At 44.6% G+C, this 22,922-nt stretch overlaps 1 protein-coding gene across 1 annotated transcript; it reads right to left on the bottom strand.

Annotated features, from left to right (window-relative positions):
* Positions 1 to 1,966: 1,966 nt before the first annotated feature.
* Positions 1,967 to 22,604, bottom strand: snrpa1 (small nuclear ribonucleoprotein polypeptide A'). The gene is made up of 9 exons (XM_012861665.3): positions 22,386 to 22,604; positions 21,810 to 21,957; positions 20,444 to 20,522; positions 12,086 to 12,132; positions 11,895 to 11,997; positions 11,730 to 11,809; positions 11,515 to 11,590; positions 10,867 to 10,960; positions 1,967 to 2,213 (listed from the first exon to the last, which is right to left on the bottom strand). Exons 1-9 carry the CDS (start codon positions 22,465 to 22,467, stop codon positions 2,068 to 2,070), a joined length of 855 nt encoding a protein of 284 aa, XP_012717119.1. The 5' UTR covers positions 22,468 to 22,604; the 3' UTR covers positions 1,967 to 2,067.
* Between the last annotated feature and the right edge of the window lie 318 nt (positions 22,605 to 22,922).

The raw sequence follows: 22,922 nt of genomic DNA, 5'->3' as shown, positions 1-22,922 counted from the left end.
TTATAAACATCCTTGTATAACAGGAATCTCATGGATACATTTTCTCTCCACTGGTTAAGACTATGAAAGATCTGACGTGGGGATGTTTGCAGTGTGGTACCGCCTTGCCCAAAGGCACTGTGTTCTGTTCAGCTCCATACTGTGTTTGATTTCTTAGCCCTGCCCTGGAACTCCTTTGAGACCTTTATTCTTAAAGTCCTGCGCAAATAGCAATGGTTAGGAGATCAACCGGGAGCAGGATGTGGCTTGGGCAACAATGTTAAGAGCTAATAGGCAAAGGCTTGATTGATGGCATTCAGCTTAATCTCAAGTACTACCACAGGCCAAGCTGGGAGCTGACTCATATACCCACACAAACATCTGATACGTGAACAACTGTCATTTGGAGCACATTCACTTTGTTCAAATAAACCTGGAGACAATTTGATCTAATTTATATTTGAGAACATACTATTCTGATGACCATTCTGTTCTGTTTCTGATTTTTAAATGTCTTGGAGGAGCTCTGGTCGATTGAGACCAAAACAAAATTTAGGGTGGTACCCCAGAAGGCCCCCCATGGATGGCTGAGAGATTTTAGATGTTGTTAATCGGTAAACCCTTTATAACTCATTCATAAGTGTTTATCATACATTAAAGGCAAGAAAGAGGCTAAACTGACCAGCTGTGCTCACAAAGTAGCAACTAAGTCTAGAAGAAATATATAGTTGAACAGGTTAGTCTATTTGGCAAGCAACTGGTCAGTTTTGTCTCTTCATTAAAGCATAAACACTTATGAATGAGCCATATAGTGGTTACAGATTAATGACATATCTATCAACCGGTTCCGGCCCGCCGAACAATTTAGTCCGGCACGGTGGCTAAATGCATTATCATTATTAAAAAAAATATATATATATATATATAATTTATTTTTCAGTGTCCTGTCTGGCAATGTGACAATAAGAATTGTCTTAATGCCAAAAAGAGCTCATCAGATTTGACTTTCACAAGTGGAGCAGTACTGCTTTTGCCATAGTGCTCCGCTTGATTTATGAATGTGAATAGTTTTATCATGATTCATGCGGGGAATATCTCAAATGATACGGACACTACAATGGGAAACGTTCAAGGTGTATGAATAACTTTGCAGAGCACTAAATGAGAGGGCTGAGGCTGTATTTTTTACTTTTTTGTTCTGTACATAAACATTCCTGTCTGATTCGACACATGAATATGAATTAGCTCATTAGTAATGTCTTTTGACCACGTCCACAGAGGACAGTACGGGTTGCTTATGGCATCTGAAATCTTCCATTTAAGTTCAGGGTATGATCTGGGTTGGACAGACCATGTTGACCTCCCTGGAGCAGCTGCTCCCACACAGGAGAGGAGACGCGTCAGATAGTCTCCACTTTTTTATGGACGTTTAGTTCTCCCAATCAAACAACTGTCTTCACATGACTCAGTGGTGTAGCTATTCTGATTAATCGGCCACAAATCCAAAATACATCCAATTCAAATCTATTCTATTGAGCACAAAACGCAGGAAAACCAGTTTATGTTTGGACATCATGCATTTAGCAGCCAGCTGTCTTGGTATGAACATCTGTTCACCTTCACTTGTGTTTTTTTTATTTTTTTTGGGGGGGGGGGAGACATGGAGCAAAACAAGCACAGCGCTTCCTCTGCTCCTGATTAGCAGCAGCAGTGTGGGATTCACACAGAGAACATGGCTACTTAGACAGGAAGCATTTACACTTTAGTTAGGTTTTTTATTTCTATTCCTGAAGTCTAATCATCCAGTGTGTGTAATTCCTACATAGAACCCACACCAAGAGCTCTGCAGTAGTGGTTCGGTTTTCAGCCTTTTGGACCCCAAGTCTCAGTAAATGGTCAGATAATGTTGCTGAAGTCAAGGAATGCAGCAATGGTTACAGAAGAAAAATAAACTGAGACTTTATTAGACAAAAGAATATTGCCTCACTCAGAGGAGTACAAGAAATCTGTTTAATGAGAGTCAATGTACAAAATAAAACAGCACTGATGTGCAACAAGAAAGGTAAGGAGAAAAAAAAAAAAACTGATTCAGGAGCCATTTTCATGAGGCTCATCCTCCATATCTTCTTCCTCTCCCTGGTCCCCGTTATTTACGCCATCTCCGTAACCTTCCTCCATATGCGTCTCTGCACCATCATAGTCTTCCTCTTCTTCCTCCTCCATGCCACTGGGATCTGATTTAAAAAAACGAAGACGCATGAGTTCATCTGTCATCACACAGAAAAGCAAGACTTCACATATCTAGATCCTGCCGCTCTTAAATGTCTGCCGGTTTTATTGGGGCTGGGAACAAGAGTTCTTCAGTTCTTGTTCCCAGTGGACTCAGTTCTTCGCTGATGTAATGCCAGCATGCGGCTCTATCAAGGTGTCACAGGAGGTTGAATTCAGAGTACAACAGTGATGGGAACCAAGCTAGTGCTGATTTAGCCTTGTCTGAGATCTCCAGGGAATCAGGTTTGTCTTGTGAGTCCTGTATGGATGTGAGCTCGCCCTTTAGGACCATTACCTTTAAAATGTCAGAGGATTGGGAAGCTTGGAAAGATACTTTTAGTAAATACAGCTGTGTTCCAGAGGTTCTTTACATTCTACTACACATTTCTAATCACTCATTGTTCAAACACAGAGACTTTAACAAATCAAAACAGCATTAAAGTCTAAGTACATTTCTACACAGACTTTAATCAGTTTGTCCGATTTTGCAAACGTGTGTCAACAATAAATGGAAATAAAGTGTGAAAAAAAAAGCTAACTTTTTTTACAGTAGCAGGCCACACACTATCATGTAGGAGGGCGCACTTATGCCGGTGCCCGAGCCCCGGAGGGGAGAGTTTTGAAAAATAGACTCTCCCTGATATATTTTGGAAGCTTTCAAGACAGGTGATTATTTAAACAATAGAGTCAGAGTGCATGTTTCAAATTCAATAAAAGGCAAAAAATGTGAATGATCAATTCTTCAAAAACATTTCTTTTTTATCATTATTCTTAAAACATTATTTTTTCACATGATGTTATCATCATGTTTTAACAAGGTAAGGTAATCTCCATTTGCATAAAATTAGTTTAATTTGAATTACTAGCACCACATAAAACAGATCAGATTAGGTGAGGTCTATTCATCTTATTATTATTATTCACAGTTCTGTTCTAAAAACGATGGTAACATTTCTTCACGAACAAAGTCAAATTTTTATGATAAAAATACAGGGTTGGAATTTGAAATTGAATTTACATGTTGAATTTATTTCAGTCAAATCGCTCTTTGGAAATCTCTTATCCCATTTTAATTTCACTTGCACTCATCACATACACAATATCATATATTCGGCGAGGATTCTAGAGACGAACACAAAATGCATCCCCTGAAAACTTTGATAATTTGCTGCTGTAATATTATATGTAATATTATAGATTTTTCAGAATAAAAAGCTAACAGATGTGCATAATCAAAAAATAGAAATACTATTATAGAGCATTCAGCATTGTAAGAAAGCCCACGCTGTTTCTGGATAAATACATTATTGTATGAGTTAAGTTCTATTCCGTTTTATTCCTCTTTCCTTGTAAGTTTGAAATGTCCCATGCTCCTGAATGCACCATAGCTTTCTGACACTTTCGAATGCATCACACTGGTCTGTGTAGATGCACGTTTGATCTTCCACTTAAAGCTTTGCAGTTTCAAAACTCACGTCGGTTCTCACGGTTTATTGTTGTGTGTGAATGACAGTAGACAACAACAAATAAATCAGCCGTTCCTCGGATAAAAACTTTGGATTTAATGTTGTTCATAACACCAGTAATTTTGTAAACGAATCTACCAAATAACAGTTTTCCCCCCACAAGAGGTTTAATAAAACGTTTTGATATCATTAATTTAAGAACAAGTAACTGCGTTGGTCACATTTTAATCTGTTTTCTTCGTCGATATTCAGTTGTACAGAGCGAGGCGCGTTCCCGCGACAGGGGATACATATCTCGGCAGGCAAGCACTTTTTGGAATAACACCGGTCTGTGTTTTGATCGGAAAAGTAGCATCTCGGTTGGAACAAGGAACCAAATCACTCGTTAATGTTGCTCTCAGTGGAGACAGATGCAAAGGGGATTTCTGGGATGTATAATCGGGGAAATGTAGGCGGGGGCAAGACCTGCTATAGACGCCGATTTGCCACCGCTGACCGGCTACTTTTGACTGCCATGTATGTATGTATGTAATATATATAATCACTGTTACTAAAATGTCTTTGTCTGTATACATTGCCTGAGTTCACACTATGTACGTCTAATTTTACCAGAAAGGATTGTAATCAGAACCACCCATTAAACGAGGTGAATAAAGTGACTCAAGCTGTGCGGTAATCAGGTAATTATTTTAGTGCAACAGTTTCAGATAAAAAAAGATTTATTATACTTATATCCTGCTTTGTTATCCAGGGTGGAATCACTGGCTTTGCGCATGCGTTATACATTTGCACTGTGAAAACAGAGCAGGTCTCCTCTCTGCTCTCTTTGCTCTGACTGCATGCAGGGCTTTCAGGACGAGGCAGCTGCCTCTGCCTGTGAGACAGAGCTGAGGGTATAGGGGGATATACCACAGCTCTAGTCGCTGTCTTGAGACAGTAACTGTAGACAGATTGCTGCTTTCACGCAAAGTCGCTAAATTGCCAAAAACAAAGAGAAAAGACTAGTTTCTACTCGCTTTTTTAATAAAAGCTGCTAGAGCAGTCTGAAAAGTCCCAAAATATAGTGAGAGAGACACTATGGCAGCACTAGGGCTGCAACAATTAGTCAACGTTATCGACAATGTCAACAATGAAAAATCTTTTACTGCAAAAACTTCCGCATCGACGTGTTGTTTAAAATATATCAACATTGCTGCGGTCTCAAAGTTTCACTTTGAATGTAGTTGAAATCCCAAGCAGTTCACTAAGGTTGCAGCAGAGGGCAGTATAGCCTCAGTCACATGACTGCAGCTCAATGCAGTATTGGCCGAATGAAGAAGGCACTGCAGTTGGTAAAGTTTGGTAAATTACACTTTATTTGATACAAAATTTACTTTTAGATTGATTTTAGGTGAAAATGTGGCTGTTTAAAGCCGAAATATCTGCTTGGTTTGTCAAAATGTGACTTAGGTGTGAAATGCCCGTTCTCGGTGATCAAGCTCCTCAGTCATGGAGGATGACTGTTTTGAATCTACGGTGACAATTCAATCAGATGAGATCTAACAGCTATTATTGGGTTCATTTCAGTGTTCATTTATCACTAAGAATACAGGTTGAGATTAAAGTGAAGCCAAAGGACGGGATCATTTTATTTAACTTTAATGTGTGACGAGAACGCTGGAGTTTATTTTGAAATGAATAATTTTTAATATTGATGCTCGGAATATTGCCTAATTAACGAGAACAAGCCTGACTGCAAACATGTTAATATGCTCCCCTTTTTTACACTGGGCCACAGTTTAAAATATTTTTAAACACTAAGCAACGTTAAAAGAGTGAAGGTCAGAAGATTGTTTTAAAAATATTTTTATAGTCAAAAATCTACTTTGATAGAAATATTAAAAATTAACCAAGTCAGTTAAATTTAAAATTATGAAAGATTATTTATAAAGTTAATAAAGGAGAGGTGACAACAAGAGGCAATAAAGAGGCGTTCGAAGGTGTGTAGACAAGAGCAGGTGAGTCAAAAACTTTTTTTGTATGATGGAAATCAGACCCAAAAAAAAAGTCCTGATTAGTCAACTAATGGAAAAAAATTATTGATAGATTAGTCGACAATAGAAACTAGAACTGCAAGCAGTTATTAACGGGTTCCAAGCCCACGCACCGCCCCCTTTGAGCATGTTCCTGGACTTCAGCATTCAATCCCACAGCATCTGGTGGAAAAACTGGAACATCTGGGCTTCAGCACACCCCTTCACCACTTCCTCACCTCCTGAGCACTGTCGGTCCGGGGTCTGACAGACCACCTCTGATGTCATCACCCATCAGCACGGGCTCCCCTCAGGGCTGCATCCGGAGCCCCTTGCTGTTTACTCTGATGACACACGACTGCACCCCCAGGTTCACACCCAATCACATCATGAAGTTCGCAGATGACATAAACTCATCAACAGCTCAGCTGTGGAGGTGGTTAGCTGGTTAGTTCCTCGGGGTGCACATCACGGTCAACCTCACCTGGTCTGTGAACACCACGTCACTGGTAAAGAGGGCACATAAGCGCTTGTACTTCCTGCAGAGGATGAGGAGAGCCCACCTGTCCCCGCACATTCTCACAACCTTCTACAGAAGTACCATAGAGAGCATTCTAACCAGCTGTCTCTCTGTGTGGTTTGGAGGCGGCAGCACCTCCGACTGGTGGAAAATGAGAGTGGTGGGGACAGCAGAAGGGATCATAGGGGCTCCTCTTTCCTCCATTAAGGACATTTCATCCCAGCGCTGCATGTCCCCAGCCCATAGCATCAGCGCTGCATGTCCCCAACCCATAGCATCAACAAATAATATGATTGAACTTGACTTTGTAAAGTGCCCTTGAGATGACATGTTTCATGATTTGGCGCTATAAAATTAAATTGAATTGAATTGAATTGAATTGAACAGAGACCCTCAAACCCCCACCATGAACTGTTCCCCATATATATATATATATATATATATATATATATATATATATATATATATATATATATATATATATAGATAGATAGATAGATAGATAGATAGATAGATAGATATAGATATATATATATATATAATGAATGTTCTTCATTTACAGTGACCCTTTAAACCATTAATGCTATTACTCCTTTTCATGACAACTCATAATATATGAATTACATGTTTCCCGTAACTTATACCTTTTTATTCTAAGTTCAACCAAGATATTCTCTTCTTATCCTTGTAGCTTGTAGTGTTAAATAAGACTAAAATCGTTTCATTTGAATCAAGGTATGCAGATGTTGATAGATATATCTATCTATCAGTGACGTGCGGTAGGGTTTATAGCTGGTGAAGCACTGACGTCATCAGTCAGATTTACAAATATATACACTCTACAGAGTAGACTCATTGCAAAGTGCTGAAGGGGACTGGTTGAGCCAAATCAATTAACCAAGAGACATGGAAAAAATATTGATTATTTGTTTAAAAAATAAATAAAACTAAATTATTTGTCATTTGATTGGTAGCAGTTTATGAGTTATGATGGATTTCTACATTTGTAACACATTCAAAAACTAACCTACATTACGCACATTTCATTACAAAAACAAAACATGAATAATTATTGCTGTCTTACTTCTACTTAGAAATGAAGTCCAGCTGCACTCTTTCTGAACAAAAATATCAGTCACTTTCCGGTAAAAGTTCTTTTTATCTTCTTCAGTTTTAAAAGTTTCTCAGTCTCAGTGGAGCTCACTGCCAGGGAGGAAAGCCTTCCTTCATCAGTCCTGTTCCAGCTGTATGTTTAGAGTCTTTTTAGTGCTTTACTTGTTTAGCAAAACTCGCTAATAACACATCCATAACTTGCTTTGACTCTACTATTTTGGGATAAGAGCGGTGCCCCTTGAGCGCCCCCCTGCCTAGAGGCCAAGGAACTGCCGGCCTCACCTACAACCAGCTCTTTGGCTTTTATGATCGCCCAGCAGCACACGAAAACACATAGTTTAATGACCAAAACAGAATTCGTAATCCACATATATTAAATTGTGGAAAATCAGTTCATCAGTGTTTGAACAATTGAATTTATGATCTAGAGACAGGAAGATGCATTCACGGAATGGAAGTCAGCGCAGTTAACATGGGATTGCGCAATCCATGGGGAGACCAAGATCGCTGGCTTGGTGGCGCTTCACTATCAAGCACCACCAAGGATTTACGTTTAAAATAGCCAAAAGTCTTCGACTTTAAAGAGAATATCATAAAAAAATAAGGAAATTAGATTAAAAAAACAATTATTATTACAAATGACTGAGTGAATCACAATATATATTGTTATCATTATTCTATATTTTCTTTCTTTCCATGATTGCCTCCCCTGAATGCATGTCACTGCTATCTATAACTATAACCCATAAACTTTGCACAACATTCGCATATTTGCTCATTTTGCATCATTGCATCTCCAACTAGCATTACAAATGCTGTCGAACTCTCAGTTTCTAAATGCATTCTCGCACAAATGCCCTTTGCACAATCAATTCAGTACATACAAATGGTTTTAAAAATCCTTACCTGTACACTGTGACTTTCTCATGCATTGTTTACACTTCAATTGTTTACTTTTAAATCACTGCTGCACCTTATACTGTAATTTAAATTCACTGTAATTTACAAGCTGTATTCTTGCACAAGTTGCCCTCTGCACAATCAATTCTGCATATATAAATGTTTTTTAAAAATACACACCTGTACACTGTGACTTCTCCTGATTTGTTTGCATTTCAATTGTTTACTTCAAATCACTGCTGCACCTTATACTGTAATTTATTTTACAGCAATTTACAAGCTGTATGCAACAGAATTTCGTTCTGTACGCACTCTGTGCATACAAAATGACAAATAAAGTTTTCTAATTCTCTCTAAGTCTATCTATCTATCTATCTATCCATATTATATTATAGCGTTACTTTTCGAATAAGTCTGATCCATATCTGAACTATGGATCTTTGCAAATGTTCTTGCCATTACTTCTACTTTTTATTCATTTGTTAATGCTGTTCCTTCTTCATGTTTTAGAACTGGATATGTTCTCTCTGATCTATTTCCCTTCATTTTCTTAATCATTCCCCATACCTCAGCTATAGAAGTTGTTCTGCCTATTGAATCACAAAAATCTCTCCATTTTGTCTTCTTTGCCTTCTAAATAACTTTCCTTGCTTCTGCTTGATCTTTTTTATATTCAATTAATTTTTTTAAATTATGTTTTCTTTAGAAAACCTTAAAAGCTATCCTCTCTCTTCAAGTCTCTGCTCCGCTTAGAAAAAACCACGGGATGTGACGTCACTTCCGGTGATGTGCCCAAATATGGGCATAATGGCCGTCCTGTTCACAGATCTGGATGGGAGAGCTCTGGTTGATGAGAGATGTGAACTGATCACAAACTTTATAAATTTGTTAAAAATCAACGGTTTGCTCTAAAATTCTGAAAATATTCATGGATCTCAAAGAGTGCTTTATCTAACTATGTGATTTTTTTAAACGCCCATTAAAAAAGCGTTTCAGAGAAAAAAAAATATTAGCCTTTATAGTCTTGCACGTGTGAATTTCAAAGTCTTTGAAATAGTTTAAAATCAGCTGGATTTTTCCCAAACTGAAGTAAACATTTAGTCTGAATGTGCTTTACAAATAGTGGCCATTTGTATTGGGATTGAACAATATTTGTGGAAAATACATTGATTTCTCCATTTTACAAACTTTTAAAAAATCAGAGTGTGCAACTTTGAAAAACCTTGATACATGCAGTGAGAGAATTGTTACACCTTATTCAAGGAATGCATCCTGAAAATCTGAGATCGTTACACCACAAAATTGATTTTTAGTAATTTTTTGAAGTTTTAAAGGTTTTTTTCACACTTTTGGAAATAGGCCCCGCCCACTTGTTTCAATCATTAACATATTTAAGACTTTAGTTAAGGGCTATTACTGGAAGGGGATGAAAAAGGTTTTGAAAAAATCGGATAAGCCATTCTTGCGTAGTAGATTTCTTGACATCACAGCGCCCCCTATTGATGGATGATTCTCAAACGCGGGTCACATGTGCAAAATCTTATTTGGACTATGTGTTATGAAGGACATGTCAAAATCTGTTATGGTTTTAGAATAATCAGCAATTACATTTAGAGCTAGCTAGCTAGCAATCACTTATTTTAGCGTTACTTTTCGAAAAAGTCAAAATTCAAAAATCTGCCGCGTTAACTTTTTTTATTTGTCCATTACATGGTTATATATGGAGTTTTGCGCAGATTGCACAAAATATGTAGGAGGAGTTTAACTAGAAAGGTTTAAGCTTTGTAGCCATGTAGCGCGAAAACTAGCTGGGAAACAAAGGGTGTGCCAATTCACTTTATTTTGCAGAATCCTCCAATAAACAAAGTGCCATCAAGTTTTTGAGTGTAGGACCAGTAGTTTGGTGGTTACAGGCGTAAACGCGTTGTCCTTTATTATAGCGCCCCCTAGTTGTTGAGGGGTCTGAATTTCTGGGTTTGAGTAGGGGCGCACGTTCTGCACTTAGATACCTGATCCATTTGATTCGTTACAAATCCGCGTGGGCTCCACAACGCGTTTTAATTCCGTAATAATAATAATAATAATAATAATAATAAATAATTTAAAAACACGAGAAAAACAATAGGGTTCTCTGCTCACAGAGCAGACGAACGGCATAGCCGTTCGCCTGCGCTGCGGGCTTGGAACCCTAATAATTGTTAGGCCACACTAGACTGTTGTTTCTAGTTTTCCTTCATTACCGAGAGCAGCGCACAGCAGCTTCAACACTAGCAGCTTCGCAGTATTTATTATTATTATTATTATTTATTATTTTCAAAATAAAGTCAATTTTAACATTTCATGATATTTAAACTCATTTTAAATTGTAATTATGATTAAAATAAGCGTGCAATTATACAGTAGCTATGCTATATGATATGCTTTACATGGTTTTAAAAAGTCATTTATGAAAACTACTTTTCGCCAATGATTTGGCCATTCTAAAAGTAGGATGAGTGAGCAACGTTGCCTCTTCAGATTGATAACACACATTAGGAACCAAAAATGGCCAAACACCCTCCCTGACTGGTTCAGAAGAATCAAACACTGGCCAATCAACACTGACCTTGTCTGGGATCTCGTCCTGGGATCTGTCCGGCCTGCAGCATCCCCTTCAACCTCTCCACCTCCGCCAGCGATGAGGCGTTGGCGATGGCATGCTGGAATACAAACGTTCACACAAAGCTCAGCTCATTTGGCCAGACTACAGCCACTCCAAGTCATTCTGCAAGTTCTCTGCACAAAAATGCAAACTCGGCTTCTGGTTTTCGGTAAATATCTGGGGTGCTTCGGCCCTGCTTTGGTTTTCCTCTCATTCCTCATTTGGTTGGATTTTAGAAATCATTTAGCTGATTGTCAGTGGCGATAACTGAACAGGTGATGGAGGCAAAGGCTTTGTAGGCAGGTGTGAACACATAACGCACATTATTAAAACAGTGAAATTAAAGGTTTAGTTAAGAATCTTATGAGCCCCAGTCTAAGTGTCAACACAAAGGTTTGCTCTCAGTATTACTGTTTCTACACTTTAAATATGGAATCTAGAAAAGCCAGAGAGCAGCTGAGAGTGTATGGCTGCAACTTTACACAGAGGTCTTAAATCGGAGTAAATCTGAGAGCAAACTCACACTCGTTTATTTTCAAAGCTTATGGGAAGTGCCTGAATCAAATCCCACACGTGCCCAGACCGCCCAGACGTCCCGTTGGACAAACTGACCTTGATGGCTTCCACATCAGCTTGAGATGGACCCGTCCTCCTCTTCTCAGGCTGCGCCGCCACTCCAGGAGTGAATCTGAAAGGAACAGGCCTCTTTAGACCACCGTCTCCTGGCCTGTATCTGTGACTGGGACAGGCTGCACACTGCGTGCTTCACCACTCCTAGTCTACTGAACAGGATGGAAAGACAGAACCCACCCACACTCTAAACTCACGTTTTTGATCGCCTGGCCATGTCCTTTGCGAGCTGAACGCCTCGTTTGCCTCTGAACATTTTCTCTGCCTCCTGCCGCTCCTGGAGCAACACACGTTGTAAGGAGAAATGTTCAGGGTCAGATTTATTAGCAACATCAGCAGCGTTCGGACGTGCCAGAACTTACCTTGAGCTTTACTTTCTGAAAATCGAGCACACGGATCTGTGGGATTTTGTTGATGACGTAGAGCCTGTAATGCTTCTTGTTTGTCACCGGGTTCTTTAACAAGCTGCAAAAGACAGAGAGGATTGTGACATAAGTCTGCGTGTCGATCACCAGCTGGTGGCCAGGGGTCACATCCGTTAGTAAAGTAATACCTGAGAAGGGTTAGCGTCTTCACTGAGGCCAGCGGGTCCAAGTCTCCCTGTGGAGAAAAGGGGACAAACATACAGAGAGCACGCAGCTGTTTTACAGTAGCTAGTCAGTCAAGACATGAACACACATACATTTTAGTTTTACAGCCTAGGGCTGGACGATAATTCAATAACAATATATATCGATCGATAGAGGTGTGGCGCGATAGGAAAAATAGGGTCGATAAAACTTTGATAGAGTTTTCCTTCCTTCCTTTCAGCCTATCATATTAGTTGATGCTACAGTCACTACTTCCTCTCGACCAATCGTAATGGCGGACCCAGGCACGCCGTCACAAAGCGCCGCCCTCTCAAACCACAACACAGTCTGGTAACGCAACCAACTTGTTTCATCACGTAAACCGCTCACTCCAACAGCAGCGCGAGCTGTGTCAGCCCCGCACGACAACGCGTCGTCTTCTTAGGAATCTTCTGCTTCTTCCAAAACAAAGCAGGTATAGCAGCTAAACTGGGCTCCCTTCTTTGTGATAAAATGGTATTGGTATATTTATTTTGGTCATTTTACTGGTCACTTTAGTTCTTTGTCAGTATTTAATAACATAACTCCGGTCTCTTAAGTTATTTTTCTTTTAAAAAAAAATTCTGTTATGGTTAAAAAAGTTGGTTAAATAAAGATTTAATTGGAATTCTGTGTTTGTGTTCTTTATTAAAATTAAATCATTTAGCAATATCATAAAATATCCAGGCAGAGTTGCACATAACATATGGTTCTATTTCATCCCTACTGACCGCCAGAGGCGGTGCTTAAAGCACTGAATGATCACTCTTGCGCATGCACAGGTCGAGAATCTTATACCAACATAGTCACGTGTGACCCCCGGTGACTCCGGAGCCCATATAGTCACGTGACAGCGACAGCTCAGTCCCTTTCAATCTTCTCGCATGCAGGTTGTGCAGGTGGTAAGTCACTGATTGTTGCTTGTCGCTGGTAGCCTCGAGACTACGGTCGGGGCTGCGAGGATTTTCTCGCCCTCCAGAGGCTGCGCAAGCTATTCTTATTACAACTCTTTCTTCAATTGGTAAGTTGTTTTCCTTTATTCGACGGGAAGCGGGACGCGTTCGCTCCCTGCGTCGATTTCCTTTGCCTTTTTGGCGACTCCGACCAACCTGTTGCTTGCCGTTTGGTTTTTGGTTGGTGCATATTTTGTTAATCGCTCCCGCTTTCGGGCGTGCGTTTCTTATTTACTCTACAGCCGTTTTTGCGGCTTGCCTTTATCTTGGCAAATTGCAGCCGTGTTGGCTTACATATACTGATTGAGCTTGCGTCTCATTACCGTGCAGCCGTTTTCGGGCTTGCCTCCTTCATTTACCGTGCAGCCGTTTTCGGGCTTGCCTCCTCCGTTTACCGTGCAGCCGTTTTCGGGCTTGCCTCCTCCGTTTACCGTGCAGCCGTTTTCGGGCTTGCCTCCTCCGTTTACCGTGCAGCCGTTTTCGGGCTTGCCTCCTTCATTTACCGTGCAGCCGTTTTCGGGCTTGCCTCCTCCGTTTACCGGGCAGCCGTTTTCGGGCTTGCCTCCTTCATTTACCGTGCAGCCGTTTTCGGGCTTGCCTCCTTTATTTGCCGGGCAGCCGTTCCCGAGCTTGCCTCCTTTATTTGCCGGGCAGCCGTTCCCGAGCTTGCCTCCCTTATTTACGGGGCAGCCGTTCCCGAGCTTGCCTCATTTATTTACCGGGCAGCCGTTCCCGAGCTTGCCTCCTTCATTTACCGGGCAGCCGTTCCCGAGCTTGCCTATTAAGTTAATTGCGGCCGTTTTCGGGCTCGCCTTCTCATTGTGAGCAGCCGTGTTCGGCTTCCCTCACAGTGCTCTTTGCAGCTTTTCCACTGCTGGGGAACCCCTGGTGGCGTGTTCTGCTCGACCGGGTTTCCTGGCCTATTTGCTCGTCTGCTAGTGTCAAGAGTAGCGTTTTCAGCTCGACCTGACCTAGTCCTGCGAGCACATGATGTTGGACGTGCCGTGCTGCAGAGCTTGTTTGGCCCCTCTCCAGTTAGAGGATGGGCATGACCTCTGTCCCTCTTGTTTGGGACCGGATCACCTGAGGGAGGCCTTGACTGAAGCGGCCTGCCCTAATTGTTCTGTTCTTCCCTTGTCCCTGCGTAATGCTCGCTTAGCTGACTGTCAGGGCACCGGCCAGCCTAGGAAGCGTACGGTTCCTGAGGCTGCGGGGCCCCCCCGGAAGAGGACCAAGAGAAACCCTACGGATTCCGAGGGCTTATCTGGGCAGGTGGCTCATCTTACTTCTGAGTTGAAGGAGATGAAAGCGCTGCTGGAGTCCCTCAGGGACGGACGTGGCGCGGGCTTGGTTGAAGACCCTGACCCGGTGCAGAGCATGGGTTCAGGACTCTCTGCCTTGGAGGACGATGCTATTTCCCTAGCAGCATCGGGTACTGATTTTCAGGATCAGCTTGACTCCGGCTCGCATCTGTCGGATGCCGGTTCGCATATCTCTTCCGATTCTCGGTCGGAAGAGGACGATTCTATAGTGGGTGCGTTAAAAACTGCTTTTGCCCGGTTGCAGCTGGATGCTCCGCAGAACCAACCTGTGACTTCCAGTGCGTTCTTTCGACGTCCTCCTGCTAGGTCGTCCTTTATGGTTCCCCCATCAGCCGAATATGTTAAAGAGGTTCATACCTGTTGGGCAGACACTAAGGTCTTCTCACGGCCGACCTCTGATGGCAGGGTTCTGGCGGCCATGCAAGATGCGCCCAAGTTTGGCTTGGGCCATATGCCTTCTGTTGAGCCCGCAATAGCATCCCTCATTGTGGCGCCAGATGAGGCTTTGAGAGCTAACGCCAGGTGTCCTCGTCCTCAGTGCCGGGTGACTGATGACCTGCTGTGCAGGGCCTATGATGCGGGGTCTCGTTTAGGGCGGCTTGGTAACTCGTTGTCTCATTTGTTACTAGGTCTCTCAGCCTCCTTGGAAGGCTTTGCAATTGACGCCCCCACTCGGGGGCTGTTGGACGCATCGCTTCATGCCTTTGCCCTTTTGTCAAGGGAAATCGGCCGTGTCCTGTCCACCCTGGTTCAGGCACGCCGTCAAGTGTGGCTGGCTCAGTCTCCTTTGACTGAAGCCTGTAGACGGACCCTGATGAGCCTTCCAGTGGTTCCGGGGGAGTTGTTTGGCTCTGCTGCACTTGCAGCCTTGGAGCGGTCGGCCCAGGCTTCCCGTACCAAGCAGCAGTTGGCTGGCCTTCATCGCAGACCATCGCGGCATCCTGCTGCGGGTGCCTCGGCATCCCTTTCACGCACATATGTTGCTCGGACTACACCCCCCATGGGGCCGCCGCGACCTGCTGCGGCACCTACTGCAGCGCCTACTGCAGGACCTGCTCGGGTCGCTTCCCGACCCGGACAGTTTCCTCGGCGGCCCTCCCGCCCTCTTAAGGGCAGGGGGTCTCGGAAATGACATCACCGAGCTGGCGGTGGGACACTTTACCCCGGACCAGCTCAGTTGTTGGGCCGCTCTCGTTCCCGATCCGTGGGTGGTGTCTACAATTACCCGGGGTTATGCGCTACAGTTCCGCCGCCGCCCCCCAGTTCCTGGTCGAGTCAGGATGACGGTGATTCACGGCCTGGAAATGGCTCAGACTCTGAGCCAAGAGATAGGCGCCTTGCTGGCCAAGGGTGCTATATTGCCTGTCGACCCCCTGCAGGATCCAGGGGCTTTTACTCAAAATATTTTTTAGTCCCAAAAAAGACTGGCGGACTCCGCCCAATTTTGGACCTGAGAGGTCTGAATGTTTTCTTGAAGGCTATCCCCTTCCACATGTTGAGCGTCAGGGATGTGCTTCAGGCAGTCTCCCCAGGCGACTGGTTCACCTTGGTCGACTTGAAGGACGCATACTTTCATGTCCCGATTGCACCGCATCATCAGCAGTTCCTCCTCTTTGCGTTTCAGGGCAAGCATTTTCAGTTCAGAGTCCTTCCGTTCGGCCTCTCCCAGTCCCCACGTGTGTTCACGCGGTGCGTAGCTGCGGCCCTGTGTCCTCTGCAGGCCAAGGGGTTGAAGATCCTGCCCTACTTGGACGACTGGCTCATCTGTGCGCCCACAGAAGCTCAAGCCGCTGCAGACACACGCACGCTGCTCGATCATATAGAGCTGTTGGGTCTTCATGTGAACTGGCAGAAGAGCAACTTGGTTCCATCTCAGGTGGTCACGTTTCTCGGCATCACGATGGACTCCTTAACCATGACTGCTCGACCATCGCCTCAGCGTGTCGAGAGCATTCTGCAGATGCTGCCCCGCTTTTCTGCCCGGCCATGCACCCCCCTTTATTCTCTATCTTCGTCTATTGGGCATGCTGACTGCGGCTGCTGCGGTAACACCCCTGGGGCTGCTGTCTCTGCGACCACTGCAAATGTGGCTCAACAGCCAGAGGCTGGACCCTTCTCTTACGCCGCACCGCCGCAAGAGGCTGCGGGTGTCCTCTTATTGCCTCGCGTCACTGGCTCAGTGGCGGGATGCAGCATTTATGACCCGGGGGGTTCCACTGGGCTCTCTGCCGTCTCGACGGGAGGTCGTCTCTACCGACGCATCCACCACAGGGTGGGGGGCGTCGTGGCAGCGGCAGATTGCCCGAGGGACATGGTCTCCGCAGGAAAAGCGGCAGCACATCAACGTCCTGGAGCTAGAGGCTGTGCGGCGGGCGTTGCAACACTTCCTCCCAGGCCTGCGCCACAGGCATGTCCTGGTGCGGTCGGACAATACTTCGGTGGTGTTTCATATCAACCATCAGGGGGGAACACGGTCGATAGCCCTGCTGAGGCTGACCCAGAAGCTCTTGTCTTGGGCGGCCCCTCTTTTCACCAGCCTCAGAGCAGCCCACATTCCAGGGGTCCAGAATGTTCCGGCCGATATTCTCTCTCGGGGACGCCCACCACCGGGGGAGTGGAGGCTCCATCCGGAGGTAGTGGAGATCATTTGGCAGAGGTACGGAAGGGCGGCTGTAGATCTGTTCGCATCCAAGGAGACAACACATTGCCCCCTGTGGTTCTCCCTGGCAGACAGTGCCAGTCCCCTGGGTCAGGATGCGCTGGCACACGACTGGCCCAGGGTGCTGCTCTATGCGTTTCCGCCACTTCCCCTGATAGGCCCAACACTCCTGAGGGTCCTTCAGGAAGGGCATCAGGTCGTTCTGGTAGCCCCCCGGTGGCCGGGGAGGACCTGGTTTCCACTGCTGCACAGGCTCTGTTGCAGCTCTCCGATGCCTCTTCCCCGCAGGAAGGACCTCCTGTCACAACTGGGTGGTCAGATCCTGCATCCCAACCCCAGTCGCCTCCATCTCTGGGTTTGGCCGCTACAGGGCCCGGCGTGTCCTTCTCTGAGTATGACGGAGACATCGGGCATACAATGACTAATGCCAGGGCCCCTTCCACACGACTGGTGTACACTCATAAGTGGAAAGTTTTTAGCAGCTGGTGTCAGGCAAGACACGAAGACCCGGTGCACTGCCCTGTTTCTGTTATTTTGACCTTCCTTCAAGGACTGCTCTCCCAAGGTCGGTCTCCTTCCACTCTGAAAGTTTATGTTGCTGCCATCTCTTGCTGGCATTCAGGGATGAGTGGGGAAACGGTTGGCCATAACAAAGATATTTCTTTGTTTCTGAGAGGCGCCCGTCGCTTGCGCCCTCCCACACGCCCTGTTGTGCCCGTGTGGGACCTCTCCCTTGTCCTCGCCGCCCTGCGATCTCCTCCATTTGAACCATTGGCGGAGGCGAGTCTTGAGTGCGTGTCAAAAAAGACAGCTTTTCTCCTCGCCATGGCTTCAGCAAAACGGGTGGGTGAGCTCCATGCGTTGTCTGTTCATGAGTCCTGTTGCCGCTGGAACCCGGCTGGTTCTGGCGTCACACTCTGGCCTGACGCTGCTTTTCTTCCCAAAGTGGCCTCTACTGCGAGCCATGCTGTGCCCCTCCAGCTTGCTCACCTTGATGCAGGTGGGGCCGATGAGCCTCTCTGCCCTGTTCGGGCACTAGAGGCATATGTCAGACTCACAGCTTCCCTCCGGCAGTCTAATAGTCTGTTTGTTTGCTATGCTGGGCCCCGCAAGGGGCAGGCCCTTTCTAAACAGCGTCTGGCACGTTGGATTGTGGACGTGGTAGAACAAGCTTACGTTCTACAGGGCCGACAGCCCCCTGCTGGTGTACGATGCCATTCCACCAGGAGCATTAGTGTGTCATGGGCTGCCATGACTGGGGTTTCTCTGGAGGCTATTTGTGCAGCAGCCTCTTGGTCATCCCCGAATACCTTTGCTAGGTTTTACAGGGTTAACCTGGCTGCCCTTCACCCAATGGAGGCGATCCTATCCCAAGGACCACCATCATCCCAGTGAGGTGGGCATGTTTTTTTTCTGGGGTCCTCTCTTTTCCATGTGTGATTCCTCAGGACTCTGTTGGTAATCGTCATCCAGTGCTTTAAGCACCGCCTCTGGCGGTCAGTAGGGATGAAATAGAACGAAAGTTACGACTGTAACTACGGTTCTATGAATCCCGGATGACCGCCAGAGCGCTCGGTCCCTCGGAATCATCGTGTTGTTCGCGAGAAGATTAAGGGACTGAGCTGTCGCTGTCACGTGACTATATGGGCTCCGGAGTCACCGGGGGTCACACGTGACTATGTTGGTATAAGATTCTCGACCTGTGCATGCGCAAGAGTGATCATTCAGTGCTTTAAGCACCGCCTCTGGCGGTCATCCGGGATTCATAGAACCGTAGTTACAGTCGTAACTTTCGTTTTAAATATTTTCAATAATTATCGATATCGATCAATATCCATTTTTTTTTAATCGATAAACTTTTCTATATCGTCCAGCCCTATTACAGCCCTGCTTAATTTAGACAAACGATCCCGGATAAGGCTGTGAGAGCGGCACCATGGGAAACTGTCATAGTCCATTCAGGCTGTCCGTCTAACCAGGACACCTGAACAGGAAGTAACCTGCTGAAGAGCTCAGGGCCTCATTTCTAAAACATAATATGCAGAATCCGGATGAAATTTTCCCATGAGTCAACAGAAAAACTGCGCAGTGAGCTGCCAGGTATCGACTGAGCTTCCAGCTGCCGAAGATTAGCGCGTCTACTCACTGCTCAGCGCCCACCTTTCCTCTCTCGCCAGGACTTGTTTTGATTGGTCAACATGGCCAATCACGTGAGGGCCATACCGTTATGTGAAAACAGATCGCCATCGGGAGTGTGAGGCCTGGAAGGAGGAGTGGGCCGCCTAGTTTGGGTCTGGGCCGCTGCAACCGCACCGCTCTAACTGCGCAGATGTCACTGCTGGCCGCTTCACCGCGACATTTTCATAGGGATAACGTGTAAATCCGCCGTGGTCGGTCCGAACACACCATTAGATTAACATTTAAATTAAAAAGGAGCAATAAGCCATTATTTTAGATAGAAAGGACAAAAAAAAAATTGTTCTCTGAAGAACTAAAAGGATCTTTTTGAATGGACTATGAAACGTTACACACCATCTCTCTGTGTTGTTCTCCAATCTCTTGTTTACGTAGCCGGGCCGGCCGCGCATTCACATTGGTGCACGCAAACAGGTTTTTTGCAGTTTGACTAAAGTATTACATCGTCCTGTAAATCAATTTTCTTACATTTTTAACGTGAACACTTAATTTCTCTCTGAATATGCCTTATTTATTATTAATTGCATAGAACTTCTCTCTCTGCTGCTGTACAGTTTAACTTTAAATCATATTAATTAATCTTGTGTATAAGTCTGGTGTCTAGGCCTACCTGCTTTGCCACTGTCACACCCAAATTTCCCCACTGTGGGACAGTAAAGGTATTTCTATTTTATTAAACATAGACAACAATAGTTTAAAAAGGAAGTATTTATTAAGCCTGAATCTAAAATTAGCCATTTACCTTTGTGATGAATGTGTAATTATTTTATTGTCCATTTGTGGACTAAAAAAAACCAAAGAGTTTAATTTAGCCCTTAAGTACACTAGAAGGGTTCCGTTTTATGTGAACAGAATTAAGCTTTGTAATCTAAAAAAAACAATAATCAACATGCAAGTGAAACTTTACGCATTTTTGTTTGTGATCATTTTCTCTACAGAGGCAGCTGCACTGTATTGATGTTAAGTCTACCACAAAGGGCTGAGTTTTTAACACTTTAATTCTAGAACCTTTTAGCTGAAAATTTAAAAGAATAGTATTATTTGCTAATTTGCATTTTTCCTTTATTCCTATTACCCAAAATAAACTTAAGTCAGGGTTTCCCCCAGCATATTATAAGCTTTGTTCCCCCTGACAAACAGCACAGAGGGAGCCTTTCAGAAAAAGTTACTCACCAGCTCCTGGATGCTGTTGTTTGTGAGCACCAGCTCTCTGAGACTCGGCAGGGACTGCTCCAGGTTCTCCCCGATCCGACTGGAGGAACACACGGCATGATTAGCAACACAAACAACCCGCCGCAACACGATCCTTTGGTGATGACAAGCGCAGCTCATGTAAAGGCCTTTCAGCCTTGATGACCAGCAGCGTCCTGCCCTCACTGGTAGACAAGAGGCCGAGACAGATCCCTGATATCCGGCACCACACTGAGACCCTCCGTCAGGCTCGGTCACCATGGCAGAGCCCGTAACTGGCAGCAGCAACTCACTTTCAGCAGATTATCTAAATAAATATCTAGCTTTTGTACCAAAAACACAATGACCAGTAAGGAACTGGCACATCCTGAAAAACACCAGAGGGCATAAGGGGTGGTCTCACAACCTGAGCATCTGACAGTGAAAACAGAGAGCGAAGGCCACATAACCCAGAGGGTGTCTCATTCATCCAACATACCGTATCAGGTCTACTCTTTACAGCATGAAATAAAGCGGAAATGTTCAGATACCCAGCAGTCCCAACATCGACCCACTGCTCCACCTGTGCACCTAACAAGCTGAGCCAGAAAATGACATTGCTCTTTTCATCCGTACCAGAGTCGCTCTCCTTCACAAGCTGTGCTTTTGACCAAGCGAATCTGGAAACACGGTGCACCTTGGTGGCGTGAAAATGTCTCCATCACCTGATCTCTAGAGACTGACCGTGGCTTCAGTCACAATGTCTCAGCGGGAGAGTTCGCCGTTTTCCATGCACAGAGAATATTTAACACCCAGGTCAGGCAGTGACTGTGCCTGTTTTACACCTTGGTACCAGACGTAAACAGCCCAGCATCAGTTAGCCTCTTACTATGACACTAATGGGCCGAACACATCTATGAACTGTGAACGTGGCTTGGATGCTCTGGCCTCTGCCTGATCAACACCACAGAGCCGCTCATCATGCCACCGCTTTCCTCTGACCACCTCTTTGGCTCATTTCCATGGATGGCTCAACATTCGCCTCTGAGGATAAAGTTATTTGACTATCAGGTAGGATTTGAGACTTAGACAACTTTATTTGTCATTGTGTATGCACAGAGTGCTTACAGAACGATACTTTGTTGCATACTGCTTGTAAATTGCAGTAGAAATCAAATTACAGTATAAGGTGCAGCAGTGATTTAAAAGTGAACAATTCAAACGTAGACAATGCAGGAGAAGTCACAGTGTACAGGTGAGTATTTTTAAAACCATTTGTATGCACAGAATTTGATTGTGCAAAGGGCATTTGTGCAAGAATGCATTTAGAAACTAAGAGTTCGGCAGAGTCTAGGCCAAGCTAACCTACCAGATTCTGTTGTTGTTCATCAGCAATGTTTTCAGCCTTCTGAGCAAAGGGAAGCCGTCCAGTTTCCTCACTTCGTTGTCAGAGAAATCGATGGTGTCAAACTGGTCCAGAGTGGCTCCGAGGTTTTCCAGGACTGGGATTTTATAGCCTTTAAAAAGGTAAATCACAGGAAATAGACTTTTAACACACGGTTCATTAAAAAAAGCACAATAATACAGTTTTTCACGCAAACACATCAGGCCTCCAGCTTTTTCTTTTAGCATACAAAGCCATGCTGGAAATTACAGAAACTCTCCTGATGGTGGATTAGCTCTGCCAACTTTAACTTCCTACCAAGTTAGCGTTAGCATCTGAGAATCTTCCCCAGCAGTTAGCAGGTTAGCTTCCACGGATTAGCCCAGCATCATTAATCAGCTACTAGCATCGCCGTAAAGTAAGGCAGTTGGTCAACAGGCCGTGTTGGAGCCGAGGTTCTACCCCGCTGACAGGGTTCCTCCACGGGCTAATGTGCGCTGATGGAACCGAGTTAAAAGCAACGAGGCCTGAAGCTGCCGTGCAGGAACCGGTTTTAGTTACCTCGTAAATCCAGCTCCCGGTCTCTCACCGGGTTGGTGTACTGAGCAGCCTGCTCTATCAGCTCCGCAGATAACTTCACCATGGCGGAAATAAAGCCACGCTTTTAACTTCAACTAGTTTCCTTGACCAAATGAATCAAAACGTGTCTGTTTCGGTGTCACACACACTACCGCCAGAACAAAGATTTCTTCTTCGTGCGTTTATTTTCTTCTTCGGCGGTAGGTGGCGGTTTGCAAACAGTTATAAAGCTCTATTACTGCCTCCTAGGGGCGGAGAGAGAGAATCAGATGTTTGAGAGGGATTCTCGGATAGAGTGGCTAAACCCAGTGAATAATGGAAAAAAAGCTACATAGTTACGCACCCCTTATTCTCCTGAGCAGGGTGGGTGGCTCTCTATTTCTCAAGCTCGGGTCCTACCAGAAGCTTGGGAGCTTCAGGGTTCTTCTTAGGATCTTAGCTAGTTTAGTTCCTAACATTGCACTCTTCTGGACTGAGATGTTTGATGTTTCTCCAGCTATCTATTGTAGACACTTCTCC

The sequence above is a fragment of the Fundulus heteroclitus genome, chromosome 4 (genome assembly GCF_011125445.2).
Source record: "Fundulus heteroclitus isolate FHET01 chromosome 4, MU-UCD_Fhet_4.1, whole genome shotgun sequence".
In the NCBI taxonomy this organism is placed as follows: domain Eukaryota; kingdom Metazoa; phylum Chordata; class Actinopteri; order Cyprinodontiformes; family Fundulidae; genus Fundulus; species Fundulus heteroclitus.
The sequence above is the reverse complement of the archived record's forward strand: the minus strand, read 5'-3'. Positions and strand labels throughout refer to the sequence as shown.